Raw genomic sequence first — 18,294 nt, 5'->3', positions numbered from 1 at the left:
ATTGCTTGCGGCCTACTGGAGCCGATTTCGTACTCTGCGACACTCATGAGGGGTTGTGCGGCGGGCACTTGGGGGGCAGGGCCCTTGCCCAGAAAGCGCTTCGACAAGGGTATCATTGGCTAACAATGAAGGCAGATGCCATTGAACTTGTTAGAAAATGTGACAAATGCCAGAGACATGCCAATATTAACCACCAACCCTTGTCGACCTCAAGTATCTCACCAGTTCGTGGCCCTTTGCATAGTGGGGCATCGATCTACTCGGGCCATTCTCACCAGCAACGGGTGGAAGGAAGTTCTTAGTGGTAGCAGTGGACTATTTTACCAAGTGGGTAGAAGCCGAACCCCTTGTAACGATCATAGCTCGAAATTTCCAAAACTTCTTTTGGAAAAACATCGTATGCCACTTCGGATTACCTCGGGTATTGATTTCCAACAATGGCAAATAGTTTGAAGACATCAAATTCTAAGACTGGTGCCAAGACATGGGAATCCGACAAAACTTTACTTCAATCGCACACCCTCAAGCAAACGGTCAGGCATAAGTAATGAACAAAGCCATCCTCTGCGGATTAAAGGCACGGTTGGACCGAGCTAAAGGATTGTGGATAGATGAACTACCCAGTGTTCTATGGGCATACCGGACCACGGAGAAGACAGCTATGGGAGAAACACCCTTCAATGTCACCTACAGCACTGAAGCAATAATCCCTTCAGAGATCGAAGTGCCTACGTTGTGACTAGAAGCATATAGTGATCAAACAAACGAAGATGAGCTACGCACCAGCCTCGATCTACTTGATGAAGTAAGGGACCTCGCGTACATAAGGACCGCAACTTACCAACAGAGAGTAGCTCGGTACTATAATGCCAGGGTCAAGAGATGGAACCTCTGCATTGGCGACCTGGTCCTTCGTAAAGTTATGGTACTCGAGCCTTGCGCTGGCAAGCTCGAGTCCAACTGGGAAGGTCCCTACCGAGTGAAGCGAGTGCTCAGGGAAGGAACATACAAGCTCGAGACCCTTGAAGGGAAACAAGTACCTCGGGCATGGAATAAGACAATACTATCTGTATCAACCGAGTAGGCCACAAGCCGCTCCCAAAAACCAAGGGCAAAAATGTCGAGATAACATAACCTCGGAAAAATAAGACTTGGTCGCCTTTGAGGCACTAGCAAACCTCAAAAATAGACTATAAGTCACCCCCAAAACCTAAGGGCAAAGAACGCCGAGCTGACATGACCTCGGCACAATAGAATCCAGCTGCATCTATGGCATGGGCAGACTCCGAGAGTGGGTCACAATCCACTCCTCCAGCCTAAGGGCTAGAACGCCGAGATAATGAAAAGACCTCAGCAACATACAATATCTAGTTGTCTCATTGGCATAGCCTAAATGCTTGCAATACCTAAGGCACAGGCATTTCGACTAGGAACCTTGTGACGGATAGCCCGCCTTGGCATGCAACAAGTTAAACCTGTAAGAGACAACCAATGCAAACTTAACACGAGTGCAGACAGGTCAGGCATGTACCCTACTATGTCACTCACCTCGATGTACACAAGGCTACCCCTACTAAGTGTCGGAATATAGTTTGGGACCACGATGGTTGAGGAACCCACACTCTGATTAATCATCCTAGTAGCCTAACAGTTCAGAGTAAGACAACCACTTCGGAAAGTAAAAGAAAATTGCACAAGTATTTGGCGAAAAATGTTCTTCATTATATAGGCTCCACTACACTACCTAAATACATTCAATACAAAAGAGAGGAAAATCGAGCTCGCAGGCCCAGAATACAAGGAGCGCTTGACTACTTGGGAGGCTCATCGGCCTTACTCGGAGTTTCTTCAGGGGTTTTCTCAGAAGAATTAATCAGATCGGTGGCGTCAGCCTCCCCGTTGCTGCCATTGTCTTCAGAGTCTGTGTCATCCGTGGCCTGGTGTGCAATGCCATCTGTGATGTTGAAAGAAGTGAAGGCACTTATATCCAGATCGGGGTAGGTATACCTTATCCACCATCGGCCGAGCTTGAACCCCCTACGGTAGGCCTTTGACATTACGTTATCGAACCGCGAGGAATTGACGTAGTCGATGACCTTGGTCTGTTCCAGAGCATCATGAAAGATTTCTGTTTTCTCCTCGATATCGGCCTTGAGAGATTCCACCTCGCATTCTAGGGCCTCCTTGGTTCCCTTGAGGGCCTACATCTTGAGCTGCGAAGCTTTCCACCTTGAGCTTTAGGGCTTCTTGACCAACTCGGAGTCCATTCACCTCTGCCTTCAGTCTATCTTGTTCTCGGGCTAGCTCCTCCCTCTCTAGTGCCAAGGTGTCATTCAGACTTTTCTGGGCGGCGGCAACACTCTCCAATTGATGGACCTTGTCCTGTGTTGCCTTCAGCTCGGCATGGGCCATACGGGATGACTCCTCAGTAGCCAAAGCGCACCTCAGGTGTTTATCAGATTGGAAAGTTAAGGCGTGCACGACGGTGCTCGCCTAACAGAAGGGAACTAGTCAGCAAAAAAAATAAAAGAAAAAAAATAAAAAAAGGGGAGAATACAGAGAAGTGAGATAAAGTGTTTGCTCACAAAAAATGAACTTACCACCATGATGTGGGTTGCCGCGTGACCTCCAAGCTGACCTGGGGAGAGTTTGGCCTAGCTCATGACTTCTGCATTGGTGACGACCCTCTTGCTTCGGTCGAGGCTGACCTCGGGATCCAAGATGGGCTCCTCCTCTTCGGTCCCTGAGATGGACGCTGCCGCGTCTGCAATATGCTGAGCCGACCCCTCTGTAGCCTCAGTGGCTACCCCAACTGAGCTCGGGGCCTCAGTAGTAACCCCGGCTGGCTCATTCTCCAACCCCCTCACAGCCTCAGGTCTGTGGGGTGGAAAGTCACCGTTCAGATCTATCACCGGAGGGACACTGTTCAGCCCAGTCTAGGTGCAGGAGCCCGAGAATGATCGGGTTTGGGGAAGGGAACCCTCGGTGACTCCACATGGGCCCTTTCAGCGACCTTCTTTGTAGTCCACTTCTTCCTCCTCTTCACTTGGTTAAGGAGCCGGGTAGCTGTGATTCTCTCTTCTTCGTCCATGAGGCCTACAACAAAGTTGGCATTAGTAAATCAAAAAATGACAAGCAGATAAAAACAAAGCGCCAAAAGACAGAAGCAGAGCTACTCAAGCTCAAACCGGCCTGAACGAGCTTCTCTTCGGTGATGTATTCCCGATGATCGAGCTCAGCTTGAGCCCACGAGTGGAAGGCCTCCCACGTCTACTGGTTGAGGGCGATGCTGGTCGCCTGGGTAACCACCCTCTAGCTGGTAAGGAAAGGCCATCTTGTGCTGGCCCAGACCATAAGGTAGTCCTGCTTCCAAGCCAGAACCTTGCTCGGGAACTTATGTAGTAGCTTAAAGCCTAGGCGAGGAGATAAGTAGTAGACCCGCCCGTGCTCAGGGAGAGCGCTAGAGGTGCTCTTTTTTATCAGAAGTATGGAGCAGAGTATGTTCGCATCCAAAGAGAACAACTTTTCATGGCAGAGGGAAATGGTCCCCACTAAATTCCGAATGGAGTTGGGGTGGATCTGATCCAACGTGATATTGAAACGCCTTAACACCTCGGGGATAAGGGGGTGAAGAGGGAGACGAAGCCCGCCAATGAGCCCGAGGAGGGCGATGTTTTAGAACTATACCTCTCGCGTTCGATGAGCTCAAGAAATACCTCGCTAGTGTGCCGACATTAACCCAGCCCGAGGAGGGCGATGTTTTAGAACTATACCTCTCGGTGAGCGACGAAGTGGTCAATGCGGTACTAATAAGGGAAGTAGATCGGGTCCAATGACCCATCTATTATGTTAGTAAAGTATTGCAGGGATCAGAAATGAGATACCCGGAGATGGAAAAGCTAGCATACGCACTGATAATCGCAGCTCGGAAGCTCCGCCTGTACTTCCAAGCTCATACTGTTATCGTCCTCACCGACAAACATCTGAGGCAAGTATTGCTTAAGCCCAAGGTCTCTGGTCGATTGAAGAAGTGGGCCATTGAGCTTAGCGAGTACGACCTCCAGTACAAGCTGCGAACTACCATTAAGGCCCAATCCTTAGCAGATTTCATAGCAGAATGCACATTCAGCTCCGAAGTCCCTAGGCTAGTTGAGCACAAGGCTCCAAGCTCGGCTGAGCCCGAAGCTCCCAGCTCGGTTGAGTCGAAACCCCGTGAGGTAGCAGCCAATGTGGCATCTCTCCTAGCTCGGCCAACCGCGATCTGGGATGAGGAGCCCTGGATCCATCACATAGATGGCTCCTCGAACCAATAGGGCAGCGGAGCCAGAATAGTTCTACATGGCCCAAGCAGCACAAAACTGGAATACGCGTTACGCTTCGCGTTCGCGGCGTCTAACAATGAAGCAGAGTACAAGGCATTGATAGCTGGACTAACCCTAGCCAGAGAAGTAAAAGCAAAGCACATTGTTATTTGCAGCAACTCCCAGCTCGTGGTTAACCAGGTCACCGGCGAGTATGGAGCTCACGAGCCAACCATGATTGCCTACTTGACCAAAGTTAGAGAGACCCTGCTCGACTTCCAATCACACTTCATTAGACAGATCCCTAGGTCAGAGAATGTTGAGGCCGACGCCCTGTCCAAGTTAGCCAGCACTAGCGACATCACCATGAGAACCGTGTACATAGAGGACCTGTCTCGGCCTGGGGGGCAGAGGAGGTCGCTCCCATCGTTCAAGTAGAACCGACCTGGATTAACCTGCTCGAGAGCTGCTTGCTACACGGGACCCTCCCTGCAGATCGCAATGCAGCCAGAAGGGTGCAGCGCCAAGCAGCTAAATAAGTCATGATAGACGAGCAGTTGTACAAGAGATCCTACACGCTCCCCTATCTACATTGCTTGCGGCCTACCGGAGCCGAACTCGTACTCTGCGACACTCATGAGGGGTTGTGCGGCGGGCACTTGAGGGGCAGGGCCCTTGCCCAGAAAGCGCTTCGACAAGGGTATTATTGGCTAACAATGAAGGCAGATGCCATTGAACTTGTTAGAAAATGTGACAAATGCTAGAGACATGCCAATATTCACCACCAACCCGCTGTCGACCTCAAGTATCTCACCAGTCCGTGGCCCTTTGCATAGTGGGGCATCAATCTACTCGGGCCATTCCCACCAACAACGGGTGGAAGGAAGTTCTTAGTGGTAGCAGTGGACTATTTTACCAAGTGGGTAGTAGCCGAACCCCTTGTAACGATCACAGTTCGAAATTTCCAAAACTTCTTTTGGAAAAACATCGTATGCCACTTCGGATTACCTCGAGTGTTGATTTCCGACAATGGCAAATAGTTTGAAGACATCAAATTCCAAGACTGGTGCCAAGACATGGGAATCCGACAAAACTTTACTTCAGTCGCACACCCTCAAGCAAACGGTCAGGCAGAAGTAATGAACAAAGCCATCCGTTGCGGATTAAAGGCACGGTTGGACCGAGCTAAAGGATTGTGGACAGATGAACTACCCAGTGTTCTATGGGCATAGCGGACCACGGAGAAGACCGCTACGGGAGAAACACCCTTCAATCTCACCTACAGCACTGAAGCAATAATCCCTACAGAGATTGAAGTGCCTACGCTATGACTAGAAGCATATAGTGATCAAACAAACAAAGATGAGCTACGCACCAACCTCGATCTACTTGATGAAGTAAGGGATCTCACGTATATAAGGACCGCAACTTACCAACAGAGAGTAGCTCGGTACTATAATGCCAGGGTCAAGAGATGGAACCTCCGCGTTGGCGACCTGGTCCTTCGTAAAGTTATGGTACCCGAGCCTTGCACTGGCAAGCTCGGGTCCAACTGGGAAGGTCCCTACCGAGTAAAGCGAGTGCTTAGGGAAGGAACGTATGAGCTCGAGACCCTTGAAGGGAAACAAGTACCTCGGGCATGGAATAAGACAATACTATCTGTATCAACCGAGTAGGCCACAAGCCGCTCCCAAAAACTAAGGGCAAAAATGTCGAGATAACATAACCTCGGCAAAATAAGACCTGGTCGCCTTTGAGGTACGGGCAAACCTCAAAAATAGACTATAAGTCACCCCCAGAAACTAAGGGCAAAGAACGCCGAGCTGACATGACCTCGGCACAATAGGACCCAGCCGCCTCTATGGCATGGGCAGACTCCGAGAGTGGGTCACAATCCACTCCTCCAGCCTAAGGGCTAGAACGCCGAGATAATGAAAAAACCTCAGCAGCATACAATATCTAGTTGTCTCATTGGCATAGCCTAAATGCTTGCAATACCTAAGGCACAGGCACTTCGACGAGGAGATAAGGTAGTCCTGCTTCCAAGCCAGAACCTTGCTCGGGAACTTATGCAGTAGCTTAAAGCCTAGGCGAGGAGATAAGTAGTAGACCCGCCCGTGCTCAGGGGGAGCGCTAGAGGTGCTCTTTTTTATCAGCAGTATGGAGTAGAGTATGTTCGCATCCAAAGAGAACAACTTTTCATGGCAGAGGGAAATTATCCCCCATCCGTCCAACTCATCCAACTTTCACGAAGAACTCTAATGACAAATGTTATGTTTTAAACTCAAAATCTCAACTGCGCCTGCTTTTACTTTTTTTCCTTATTTTTTTCTCAATTTATGAGCTGATTTGCTTTACCATTTGAGTCAAATCCAATAGCACGAACATAGACCTAAAGAAGGGAGCCTTTTCCAATTAGAAAATTTCAGCCATTCTAAGCCCTAAATACTAAACAATTTTGTTTTTCAATAATATGGAATTAGAAAATAATATTTTTGTATTATTTTATCGATGTTCTTTTATTTTAATATTTATATTTCTAGTTTTCTCAATTTTGATAGAAAACTGAGTTTTGCATTTTTTTTTTTTAATTTAAAACCATCATGGATTTCTTTCTGAGGAAAAATAATTTAGTAAGTTTAGTTGGACATAAGAGTGAAACTTCAGTAAAAGCCCATATGTTATTAGGATCAACACCATGGCCCAACCTCGTATTAGGGCAATCTGCAAGTTACAGTACTAGTTGATTGAGGTTTTTTAACGTTTAAGGGGAAGAGCTTATTTTGCATCGATAGCAAGTATTTGTACTGAAATTTGACCATGAATAAAATGCAAAGAGACAAAACCAGGACGATGAAAACCCACTAGCTTAAATCCCCAGAAACATATAAAACCAAAGAAACAAAACCAGGACGATATCAAAACCCACCATGTAGGAAAAGGATATTTGGATGAACAAGGAGGTTGGTTATGGACATACCATCTTTATACTTGTTTTGCTTTGTTTAAGTATTAACTGTTTTCTTTTCTTTTTCTCAGTCAAAACCCAGCAATTCTATTACCGACTAGTACAAGGGACAAAGCTAGGGATTGTAGTAGTAGCTCGACATGGATGTCAATTGGATTGGATTTGATCCAATAGGATTCAATCCAATGTGAGTCCATTATAAATGGATGAGGTCTAATCTAATTCAATAATTATTTGGAACCATTTTGGATTAGTGTAATTCAATGTGTGCATCGTTCAACCTCTTCAAATTCGTTTTAATTTAGATTGGTTTTAATCCAAATTAATCCAATCTATTTACACCTATATTCTTATTTTATATATCAATAAATCAGATATTAGCTTAATCCAATTCAATTCAATATAAATTTATTATAAATGGACCAGATCCAATACAATCTAATAAATATTTTAGACCAAATTGATTCAATCTAATATGTCTTATTGGTCCCCGTTCAATCTGTCCAAATTAATTTTAGACCGGACAGGATCTAATCCAAAACCGACCCATGCACACCCTTACTTGAAACCCATATTTGCACTCCCATTTGAACCGAGCATTTGAGGTTTGAAGTCGATTAAGAATGAAAAATCTCTCAGGAATTCGAATGGATGATATATACTATTTTGCAAGCAAGATTATTCCTTTTCATACACAAACATAATCATGATACGAGGCAATTTGACGTCGCTATGTACCTAAGTCAATCCGTGTTTCGTTATCAACTTCTCTATTTACGCCTACGCGTGATGTGTCTATTCAGTGATGAGCATGGACCATGGACTTTGAATAATGACACTGACACTGTAAATCTAGATATAATAAAGATAAAGAAATGGGTCCTACGCCATTAATTGTCTTGTTCACAGCAGTCTCATTCCAATGCCATTAGTTGAACTAGATCACAGAATTTCATTCCTTGGTTGTGGAACAAAAATCCCGGTTTTGGAAAGTTAAAGAAACTCCAGAGATGGCTGACTTCATCGCTTTGTACTTAACTACAGAGCTCAGAATTGGATGAGATCAAGCAATGGATCGAGCCTCTATAAATTGAAGACCGTTCTCTGCAAATTTTCTCAATCAGAAAAGAAAACGTTTCATCCTTAAAGAAAGGAGAACAATCGAAATGGGAGTTCATGGCATTACAGGTTCACTCTCTCTTCCCCTTGTTTTTCTCTTCCTAGTCTCCTCATCTCTCCCTTCTCTCACCATCTCCGCCGCCTCCTCCGTCCGCTGTCATCCCGACGACAAAACAGCCCTTTTAAAAATCAAGCAGTCCTTTACCTCAAAATTCCCTTCAGACTTAACCCCATGGGATCCCAACACCGACTGCTGTGACTGGGGCTACGTCCAATGCGACGATCAAACCAATCGCGTCAACGTGCTCAACATTTTCAATACTGGCATGGATCGAATACCAGAAGCTATCGGCGACCTTCCCTACCTGGAAATTTTACAGCTCCAGCGAGTCACCAAAATTAGCGGCTCCATCCCCTACTCCATCACCAAGCTTCAAAACCTCAAAATCATCCGCATGTGGAGAATCAATCTCTCTGGCTCCATTCCCGAATTCCTCACCCAACTCAAGAACCTCGAGTCCCTCGACTTGTCCTACAACCGGCTTTCGGGTCCCATTCCGGCTTCCCTAGCAAATCTGCAAAAACTGCGTTACCTTTACCTCGACTGGAACAAACTGACAGGACGCATACCTGACTCATTCGGGAGATTCAATACCACAGGTGGTTTCTCTCTTGATCTATCGAACAACCTTCTGTCTGGTGAGATCCCTGCTTCGTTAGAAGAATTCAACTACGTTTCCATCGACCTCTCTTACAACAAGTTCGTGGGTGACGCGTCCGTTTTGCTCAGAGAGAACGGAGCGGCCCAAAATGTGTATCTGTCGAATAACCTGTTCGACTTTGACCTCTCCAAGGTGAGATTTCCAAAGAACTTGTCGTTTCTGAAGCTGTCGCACAATAGAATTAGAGGAAGCATTCCGGAGCAGATCACCGAGCTGCCTTCGTTGCAAGTGTTTGACGTAAGCTATAATCGGTTATGTGGGAGGATTCCGGTGGGTGGGAACGTGCAGAACATAGCTGTGGGCTACTTTATTCATAATAAGTGTTTGTGCGGACCGCCGCTCCCCAACCAGTGTAAGTAATCCGGCACCGGCGGAAGAGAAGAAAGGGAATTTGGGAACAACGGGACACCATAACAATGTTCAAAATATATATTAATTATAGTATTAGCACCTCCAATAAGGCAATAATCTATAGTCGTCTGTAATTTATTGTTCTTCTTTTTTGTTGTGGTTGCATGTGTGCAACGCTTTATGTGTGATATGTTTCAATTTCAAATAAAATTGTATTTGTTTGCCGTGCAAATTCATTTGTAGTAATACGAATGCGTGGGAGTACAAATCAGAAATGTATAAATTCATTTTTTACTTTGGCTTTTGCTTTAATTTAACTTTTATTGTACTTCATTTGCACTTCAAACAAGGTCAAATTAACTTTGAAATGAAAATAAGGATCCGTTAATTTGTTCATGGGAATAAAGCTATGGAATTGGAATTCGATTCCCTTTCCTATTGGAATGACATTTTCTCATTTGAGAGAATCATCATTTCCTCCCCCTCCCTTGGGAATGAGAAATGAACATATGGGAGATTCATTAAACCATTCTGATTCTGAATTTAAGAGAGGTTTTGACCCTAAGGCTCAATTTGGAAGGAGTATAAATACAAATATGCATAGTGTACATACATACAATATAATACAAAATATAAGGTTTTGCACTCTACAAATTTCCATTTGTACTCCTTCCAAAATGAGCTTAAATTAATTTTGCATTCAATTTATTTGCATTTCCATGCTTTAAATGAAATTGCAATGTAAATATGGGGGGTAGAAATGATGAAAGTGCATACACTACAACACTTGTTCATTACATGTGACTTGGAACGTGCAATTTGGTTTCAATCTCAAGCTTCAAGAGATCAAGTACATGGTAATGCGACCAAGCAAAGTAGCCTTGAGACTACAACCCCCACCATCCATCACATGGCTTTTTCAAATTTAGACAAATGGCATTTTTTGAAAAGTTGTTAAAGACCGCACCCCACTATCACCATTCAGAAAAGTAGCGTTCTCATTTTCTACAAAGCTAGACATGTGGCATTTTCTGAGAAATTCCTACTGTAGAGAACACTGATGTGGGCCCCACATCTACTGTCCCACTGTGTTCGTAGGGTAGAAGATGTTCTAGTCAGTCTAGGGTTAGCTATTGGTCATTTAGATGTTTTAGTTATTTATTTTAGTCTTATTTTTTGCTCTATTTGTTATGTAAAGACTAAGGGCAGATCTGTCCTTTCCATGTAATGAGCATAACCTATGATATTTTTTGTTATTTGTTGATGACCACACCCGGTTTTCTTGGGTTTATCTTATGCGTTCACGAGATGAGGTGCCTGCCCTGACCCAAAACTTCCACCAAATGATCCTAACCTAGTTTGATGCAAGGATCAAAGTGCTTAGATCTGATAATGCAAATGAATACTTTGCTAAGTCATTGGCATCGTACCTCCTTAATCATGGGGTTATCCACCAGAGCACTTGCCCTCATACACCTCAACAGAATGGAGTTGCAGAAAGGAAGAATAGGCACATCTTGGAGGTGGCTAGAAGTATTATGTTTACTTCCAATGTCCATATTTGCTTCTAGGGTGATGCTATCCTTATGGTGGTATATCTTATTAATCGGATTCCTTCTCGGGTTCTTGATATGAAACCTCCTTTTTTTCCTTCTATACCCCAATGAGGAGTTGTTCACTATTCTCCTCAAGACATTTGGTTGTACCTATTTTGTTCAGCTTCTCGGTCCCCATCACTCCAAGTTTAAACCCAAGGCCTCCAAATTTCTTGGTTATGCACAAACTCAAAAGGGTTATTGTTATTATGATCCTATCTCAAGGAAGAAGTTTGTATCCATTGATGTCACTTTCTTTGAGGAGACACCCTACTATTCTCGGGTCTCTCCTTAGGGGGAGAGTGGTGAGCGTGGAGTTTTGGGTCCTTTTCTTCAGGGGGAGTGCAATGAGGACAGGGTTAATACTTTTGGGGCTGTTCCCTTACCTATTCCTGTTGGTGATGAGGGATGTAGTAGCGAGGGTGGTCAGAGGGATCGAGAGTTGAGAGTCTATCACAGGTGATGCAGGTAGGTTAATCCCGATAATCAGTAGTCTCGGCCAGCTCCAACCTCTTCTGTGGCTCCAAGTCCAGATATTACAGTCCCAGGGCCCACAAAGACTCCTTCTATTATTGTTACTTCACCCTCTGCAGATGACCTTGACCTTCCCATTTCCCTCCGTAAAGGAAAACGGCATTGCACCACATCTACAGCCCACTACATCTCCCAGTTTTTGTCTATAATCGCCTATCTCCCTTCTACGGGTCCTATCTCACCTCCGTTGCTAATGTCCCCATTTCGAGAACAGTGCAAGAAGCCCTATCAGTTCCAGAGTGGAGAGGTGCAATGCAAGTTGAAATGGATGCCCTGTTGAAAAATAATACCTAAGAGCTAGTTGACTTGCCCAAAGGAAAGAAACCAGTTGGATGCAGGTGGGTATTTACTGTGAAGCACAATGTGGATGGTTCCATTGAGAGGTACAAAGCTCGGCTAGTTGCAAAAGGGTTCACTTAGACTTATGGTATAGATTACTTGGAGACATTTGCCCCGATAGCCAAGATGACCACCATTCGGGTTCTATTATCTCTTGCAGCAAACTACACTTGGCCTTTGTACCAAATGGATGTTAGGAATGCCTTCCTGAATGGGGACTTGCAGGAAGAGGTTTACATGCAGTTGCCTCCTAGATTCTATGATACAGAGGCAGGTAAGAAGGTCTGCCTGCTCAATAAGGCATTGTATGGTTTGAAGCAGTCACCTAGAGCTTGGTTCGACAGATTCATACTAGCCCTTGGGAAGTTCGGTTATGTACAGGCCCAGTCAGATCATACACTGCTCATCAAGAGGGTGGAGTTGTCACTGACACTACTTGTAGTATATGTTGATGATATTGTGGTGACAGGAAATGACAACCATGAGATTGAATCCCTCAAACAACTCCTTCATCAAGAGTTTGAGGTGAAAGATCTGGGTACACTACGGTATTTTTTGGGTATTGAGGTTGCTAGATCTAAACAGGGGATCTTTGTCTCTCAAAGGAAATATGTTTTAGATCTCTTGGCTGAAACTGGAAAACTGGGTGTCAAACCTGTAGATACACCCATTGAACAGAACCACAGGATTAGTGCAAAGAGTAGGGAGCTATTTGAAGACAAAGTTATGTTCCAGTGGTTAGTGGGAAGCTCCTATATCTTTGCCTCACCCGGGCAGATATTAGTTATGCTGTTAGTGTTGTCAGTCAGTACATGCATTCTCCTAGAACTACGCACCTTCTAGCAGCAGAAAGAATACTAGCATACTTGAAGAGATGCCCGAGTAGAGGTATACTGTTCAAGAACAATGACCACATGAAGGTGGAAGTCTATACGAATGCTGATTGGGTTGGGAGTGTTGATGATAGAATGTCTACCTATGGATATTGTGCTCTTGTGGGAGGTAACCTAGTCTCTTGGAGGAGTAAGAAGCAGAGTGTTGTCTCCCGATCCAATGCTGAAGCTGAGTACAAGTCAGTGGCTAATGGAGTGGCTGAAATTTTTTGGATGAGATCACTACTTGAGAAGTTGGGTATTGAGTATGAGAAGCCCCTGATGTTGTATTGTGATAATCAAGCGGCTATTAATATAACACACAACCCAGTGCAGCATGACAGGACTAAACATATTGAAGTTGATCAACACTTTGTACGAGAGAGGGTCTCATCACAAGAAGTGTGTCTCCCATACATCACCTCCAATATGCAGCTGGCAGATATCCTCACCAAAGTTGTACCACAGAAGAAGCTAGAGGCAGATCTATCCAAGTTGGGAATGATAAATATTTATTCTCAACTTGAGGGGGAGTGTAGAGAACACTGACGTGGGCCTCACAGCTACGGTCTCATTGTGTTCGTAGGGTAGAAGATGTTCTAGTCTGCCTAGGATTAGCTATTGGTCATTTAGTTGTTTCAATTGTTATTTATTTCAGTTTTATTTTCTGCTCTATTTGTTATGCAAAGACTAAGGGCAGATCTGTCCTTTCCATGTAATGAGCATAACCTATAAATATTAATTAAAGTGGCGGCGGCAGAACATTAAGCTTCCACTCCACCTTTCAACTCTTGTGTTCTACTGCTTCTCCTCCCTCTTCCTCTTCTTTCCTCTTACCTTTCTTCTTATTTTCGATCCTGAAATCCATTAGGGTTCAAGACTGATAATAGTCCTGAACTTCTACTCCTACTAAATCTCCCAACCCACTACCAAGCTACAGCCCCCCCCCCCCCCCCATTCAAACACATGGCCCTCATTTTTTTGGAAAGTTAGACATGTGGCATTTTCTGAGAAGTTGCTATTAAATCCCACAACCCACAATTCATAACCACTTTTGCCTACATTCTATTAATCTTAGTTAATCATTAACTCTTTACTTATCATAACAAAAAAAAAAAACTATCCATATTCTAATAATTTTTGAAAAGCTATTTTTTGAAATAAATATTTATTGAAAGTTTAAAAATTATTTAAAATATTAATAAATATAAATTTAACATTATTGATTCCCTAAATATAAATTTAACATTACTGATTCCTCGTACTTACTACGGGGTCATTCACTAGTAACAGATGAATGAGATAAAAACTGAAAAAACTTCTAAATAGAAATGAACACCCAGGATGAAATCAAATAACCAAGAAAATAAGAAGAGAAGTTACCCAACTGAGGAGGGACAATGTGTATTGCTTATATATTTATGGGTTGTTTGACACAGATACAAAAATATGGGGACAGGTATTTGTATTGAATTCTTTTAAAAAACCATTCAACCTAAAATCATTAGTTGTTAGGTGATGCCTTATGCTGAAATTTAATTAATTATAATGGAAGAGATGAGGATCAAATACTAGATCACTTGATAAAAAAAGGCTTTGATACCATCTTAAAGAACCATTCAACTTAAAAACTTAACTTGTTTAATGAGATCCCTGAATAGTATTTATTCTCTAAGTAAGAAATTGCTTTGAAAAAAATGTAAGGGAAAATTACAGATCCCCCTCCCCCATTTTCATTTGCCAAAAATCCACCCTAAACTTTCAAATTCTAGTTTTACCACAAAAAAAAGGAAAGAAACTTTCAATTCTAGCACCTTGTTCCTTCATTAGCAATTTGTCACTTAACTTTAACTTCAGAGATGACTGTCATGTGCATTTTTCTAAATTTCTAAAACATTAAACCACCCTTTTATCATTTTATGAGAACATTTTGCAAAAAAAAATCATGAAATACAATAAAAAAATAGAAAATAGAGAAAAATTAAGAGATTGCATAAAAATACATTAAATACAAATAAATAAAGAAGAAAAGTGGAAAATATAGAAAAAAAAAGAAAATGAAAAATACACTAGATTTTGCAAAAAACAATCTAAAAATGAAAAAGGAGTTCCCATGCATTAATATACCTATTTTCATTATTTATAATATTTTCTTATCTCAGTCAGCATCCATCAAATTTTGAATGGGCATTTTAGTTCTTTTGCTATTACAGTCAACCCAAGATGCTTAGTAATAGGGATGTTCACGAGTTGGGTTGGGTCAGTTTACTGAGATTTTTCCAACCGATCCGACATGGTCGGGTTACCTAAAATTGAAACCGAAACTGACCCTGTGTTAAGCCAAACCAACCTGGTCGGTTTGAATCGGGTTGGGTCGGTTTGGGTCGATTTCGGCTCTAAATTCAACCATGCTTGAGAGTCAAATTGTATTAGAGGTTGTGCTTGAGTTGAGGTGCTAAGGGGAGGGGGGGGGGGCAGACCAAGTTAGAATAGAAGTTATCAAGAAAATAGAAAGTCAAACTGTATTAGAGAAAGAAGACTGAAATTTGTATATTTTAAGAAACCTTCTAATCTAAGTAAAAAATGACACCTATTTATAATTGTAATTGGTTGCCTATTTGGTGTAAAAGACCATAGAAATTAGGATCCTTTGATTCTTTTCTTTAAACTTTTCTAAAAATAATTCCTTGTCTAGTTGTCTTATAATACTTGCCATTAATGTCATTCCTAACTAAAAGACTAGAAATTAAGTTATGTTGTAAGTGGGATAGAGACAACTTAGTTAAATAGGAACTAAGTAGGTTGTAACTACTAACTAGGAACTAACTACTAACTACTAAGTCGGTTTCGGTTTTCACACATAAAAATTGAAACCGATCTGAACCATCGGTTTATAATTTTTTACAACTCGAAACCGACCAGTATTGAAGAAAACTTGGCCAACTCAGGTTGGGTCGGTCCGAGTTGATCGATTTGGTAGGGTTGGGTCTTCTTATGAGCAGCACTACTTAGTAACAATCCAATTATCAAAGTATTAGTTGAGTCTATATAAATATCCAAGAGGGCAAGAGTGAGGAGTCTGAGGGCTTGAAGCTCTTGTGCTCATAACATCAATTAGCATTTTATATGGGTTCATTCAAGTCAAGGGGCGGATTTTATTCTCTCTTTGAAATGCTTGTGGTTAATTCCGAAAAGAACAAAGAAAAAGATTTGTGCTTGTAAATACGCCGACAACGTTGAAGGCGAGGCGGAAATAAAGCTTGACTTCGATTTATACACAATCATACAAATGAAGAAGAAGACCAAGCACAAAACGACAAGGGAAGAAGGAACCTGTCTCGTTGATCACTCAAGCTCCATTTTGTTGTATTTAGTGGTATTAAAGATGATCCCCTCCATATTCTCTGTTAAATTTCAGAGAGCAGTCTGAAGACCTCTTCTGCTCTTCATCCACAAAATGGAAATTTACAGCACTGGTAGTGGCGGTTCACTCTTCGTTTTCTTCTCTTTCTTCTTTTTGTTTCATCTCCTCTCCTCCTATCTCCCGTTCTCTCCGCCTCATCCGTCCGTTGTCATCCCGCCGACCGAGCTGCACTTCTACGTATCAAGGATTCCTTTTCCCAAGAAAGTCCTGACAACTTCACGTCTTGGGATCCCAACATCAACTGCTGCAATTGGGCTTTCGTCCAATGCGACGACAAAACCAACCGAGTTAATTCTCTCACAATTCAACAAACCGGCGTTCGTCATATCCCGGCAGCCATCGGGGACTTTCCATACCTGGAAAGACTAACGTTTGAGGACTTCCCCAAACTTACCGGCTCCATCCCCGCTTCCTTTACAAAACTTCAGAACCTTAAATTGTTTCAAATATGGAACTCCGGTCTCTCCGGCCCCATCCCCGAATTCCTCAGTGAACTGAGAAACCTTGAGTACCTCGAGTTGTCCCAAAGCAAGCTTTCGGGTCCAATCCCATCTTCTCTAGCAAATCTCAGAAAACTGGCAACTCTTGTGCTCAAGTCGAACAAGCTCACGGGGCACATACCGGACTCATTCGGGAGATTCAACACCGACGTAACAGGGGGTTTCACTCGATCTATCACACAACCTGCTGTCTGGTGAGATCCCCAGATCGCTTGGACAATTGGATTACATGACGATCGACCTATCTTATAACAGACTCGTCGGTGACGCCTCCTTATTGTTCAAGGAGAATGGAGCAGCACAGTATATCTATTTGTCGAATAACGATTTCGATTTTGATCTGTCCAAGGTGAGGTTTCCACAGAATTTAACATTTCTGGTATTGACGCATAATAAGGTCCGAGGAAGCATTCCGGTAGGTGGAAACATTCAGAAGCTCGGAGTTTTCTCGTTTCTACATAATCGCTGTCTCTGTGGTCCGCCACTCCCCATCAAGTGCATGAAGTTCAGTGTGGCACTCAAAATTTCCGGTGTACTGTCTTCACCGGAGAACTCATGGCTCATGTGGTGTGGTGTTGGTTATTTCTTCTCTCTTTATAATAAACCTAACGTATTGATCGGAATCCTCTCCAGTTAAATTGTCAAATTTATTTGGAGATAAGAAAGAACCTATTGGGTTAATTGGACTTTTGGCTCAGTTTGGAAGAATTACAAATTCAAATGATAACCCACAAAACTCAAAGAGGGTTTCTTAACTGATGATTACCAACAAAACCTGCGTGGGCCGGCCCATCTAACCTAGAAATTTCTAGGCTACACCTAACCAAAAACATGTTTTTTGGATTTCTATTTTAAGAAACAATCTACATTCAAATAAAACGTTTTTGATTTGTTTTTGGAACCGACAAAAAGTAAAACAATTCAAAGAGAGAACCATTTTCAATAGATGGATCAATTATGAATATTTCCAAACGGATCTTGTGGCTGATCCAATGGGAGAACCATTTTCAGTTCAGCTTTGATAGCTTGGAGTTGAGGCATGAGAATAAATTTTACATTGATGCTTGGCCAAGCCTAAGCCCAGTTGCATAGGCCCAGTCTGATACTGTTGCATTTGATGGTATCTGTGAATCCGCAGAGGTAACCTAGTATGAAATTTTATCCTTCATTTCTCTCTTCTCTCTCTCTCTCTCTCTCTCTCTCTCTCTCTCTCAGCATGAATTTATTTTTATTAAATAAAAAATTGTATTAATTATCATAAATTAAACGAATTGCTGTGCTGTAACCGGTAGGCATGGTACTCTTCATGGTCCAGTGAATCCAAAATTGAGGTCCACTAGGACCATTAAAAAACCGTTTGCAGCCCAGTCCTACCCAAGAAATTGCCAACCCAATTTCCAGGTTGATTTTCATGCGAGTGGTTTCCTTCAATAAAACCATGCAAAATATGGAGATTTCCTACACGGCCTACCTTTTTTTGCCACGTAGATTGATGATGTGACCAATCGCAGCCATTCATTAGAAAGGAGACAATCTGGACTAGCCAGTTTTTCAATCTTATGTCCACGT

At 42.8% G+C, this 18,294-nt stretch overlaps 1 protein-coding gene and 2 pseudogenes across 1 annotated transcript; 2 read left to right on the top strand and 1 right to left on the bottom strand.

The window, feature by feature from the left end:
- Positions 1 to 18,294, bottom strand: part of LOC148872622 (leucine-rich repeat protein FLOR 1-like) — a 99,134-nt pseudogene that overhangs the window by 60,690 nt on the left and 20,150 nt on the right.
- On the top strand, positions 8,207 to 9,753 carry LOC148872625 (polygalacturonase inhibitor-like). Its single transcript, XM_088973481.1, has one exon. The coding sequence runs from the start codon at positions 8,436 to 8,438 to the stop codon at positions 9,468 to 9,470; it is 1,035 nt and encodes a 344-aa protein (XP_088829607.1). The 5' UTR covers positions 8,207 to 8,435; the 3' UTR covers positions 9,471 to 9,753.
- On the top strand, positions 11,519 to 17,362 carry LOC148872624 (polygalacturonase inhibitor-like; annotated as a pseudogene).

The sequence above is a fragment of the Nelumbo lutea genome, chromosome 2, assembly GCF_056320005.1.
Source record: "Nelumbo lutea isolate HS-2025 chromosome 2, American lotus-T2T, whole genome shotgun sequence".
Lineage (NCBI taxonomy): Eukaryota > Viridiplantae > Streptophyta > Magnoliopsida > Proteales > Nelumbonaceae > Nelumbo > Nelumbo lutea.
Note: the sequence above shows the minus strand (reverse complement) of the source record. Positions and strands in the feature narration are given on the sequence as shown.